At 34.7% G+C, this 1,872-nt stretch overlaps 1 protein-coding gene across 1 annotated transcript; it reads right to left on the reverse strand.

The window, feature by feature from the left end:
- Nucleotides 1–81: 81 nt before the first annotated feature.
- On the reverse strand, nt 82–1,165 carry LOC129570940 (thioredoxin-2-like; the record flags this gene model as incomplete). The annotated part of the gene is made up of 4 exons (XM_055450665.1): nt 1,082–1,165; nt 868–1,011; nt 596–791; nt 82–232 (listed from the first exon to the last, which is right to left on the reverse strand). Coding segments are annotated over exons 1-4 (575 nt in total), but the record flags the coding sequence as incomplete, so codon positions are not given.
- Nucleotides 1,166–1,872: the final 707 nt, after the last annotated feature.

Genomic DNA, 1,872 nt, shown 5'->3' on the forward strand with positions numbered 1-1,872 from the left:
TTGAAGGGACTTCCACAGAATAAAGTGCATCTGAAATCACCTGCCAATCATTTCCAAAAATAACTAAACCTAGTGGCTTACGTGAATCGAGGGATGCGCCTATCTGTGTAATTTGTTGTTGTAATTTGATAGTTCGAACTCCGACCGCTTACGTGTACAATGCAAATCAAATGTATTTCAGTGTGGCGCCAATAGCATGTAGTTTGGCTTAGACGCAGCTCTCGACGTGAATCTGTCAGTTCAAAATGTTCAATTAATGATCGTAGAATTCGAAATATAAATAAGCTTTCATTGTCTACCTAAGAATAAGCCAATGAATCCAAACCAATTGTTTGTCATTGCACAACCGAAGTAGCTAAAATGATTCGCGAATATATCGCTCTTTATCCAATTATTCCGAAAGAAGAAAATTCAGAGTCCTTTTGCAACAATCGACGTTGCCGTTACTGCCGATGACTAACACTGATTGTTTAGCTTCAAAAATACTCGCAAATTAAATATCTAGTCTTTTAAAAGTGATTTTTCGACAATTTATTTGATTTAATGTATAAAATGTATGAATCAATTCAAACTACAATATCTGTTGTATTCCTACTATATTCAAGGGTTGAGGTTGAATTCAACTGTTGGAGTTGTTCGTTGTTCGAATATTGGTTAAGAACACTTTCAAATCTCGATACATTAGCATCGGCGAATTTGGTCAGTTTTTTTCCATTTTTGAAATAAATGAAAGTTGGTGAAGCCGTGACTCTGTATCGTCGTCTCAATCTCTCGCTTTTCTCAATATCCACCTGAAATGAATTGAAGCGAAGAAAAACAAGCGTTAGGTGTACCAATTTTTGATTTTTGTCACATTTTCAAAGGTACCTTGAGAAACACAACGTCCGGATATTTAAGAGCCGATTTATTCAAGGCTGATTCTATATTCGTGGTAAATCCACACCATGTGTAGTGAAATTCTACTACCATAAGTTTGTCTTCCGCATCTCTGACCTCTCTGAGAAGCTCACGCTGAATAATTTAATACAATTTTAGATAAAAATCACACCAATTTTAATTATCATCCAAGGAAAATCCTTACTCTCGTTGTTATGTCCTTCCAATTATTTGAGCTGGCGTAGCTAACACTCAAACAGGCCAAGAATAAACACAATGCAAACTTCATCTTAATTGCTTAGTTTTGATTTCAAAAAATTAAATAGCTTGATGATTTTAGTTCGAATTGGAAATCTTAAACGTTTTGAAGCAAGTCTTCGATACGATTGAAAACTTTTTGAAAATGCATGCGCATTTATAGGGAAATGTAGAGCTGTTGTTAACATTGAAATCCTCTATGCATTATTATCACCATGAAATGCATTTTCATAGAAATACTGATAAACATGCGGCTTGTTTGTTGAGTGGAAATTCATTCATATTGATTGAATCGTTGCGAAAATAATTTGTCATGATTTCGTTTCAACGCAATCAACAATCGACAAAACACATACATATATGAGACGTAGATTCGTTTTCATGATTGAGTGAAATGGTGACTTAGCGAAAAAAAAATCAGTGCAACGAATGAAAATAGATAGGAATCGACATCGAAAGAAGTTCAAACTTTGCGAAAACAAAAATGAAGAAATCTGCTACTTGTTGCTTGGAATTTCTTGCTACTGGTTTGAACCTATACCCATTTGCTCGCTTTCTTCCACCTCCGGTTAAAATGTAAAACAATGCCCCATGGAGATAAAATTAGAAGAAAAAGTGTCGTTTATTTGAAAATCACTCCTAACCGGGAGAGATGAGGACCTAATGAGTTTGATAAAAAAAAATTTAACCTATAAAAATCGGTTATGAACACAATATTCATTGGATCAAGGGATGAGC

The sequence above is a fragment of the Sitodiplosis mosellana genome, unplaced genomic scaffold, assembly GCF_009176505.1.
Source record: "Sitodiplosis mosellana isolate CC-2019 unplaced genomic scaffold, AAFC_SMos_1.0 Smas_scaffold_735, whole genome shotgun sequence".
Classification (NCBI taxonomy): domain Eukaryota; kingdom Metazoa; phylum Arthropoda; class Insecta; order Diptera; family Cecidomyiidae; genus Sitodiplosis; species Sitodiplosis mosellana.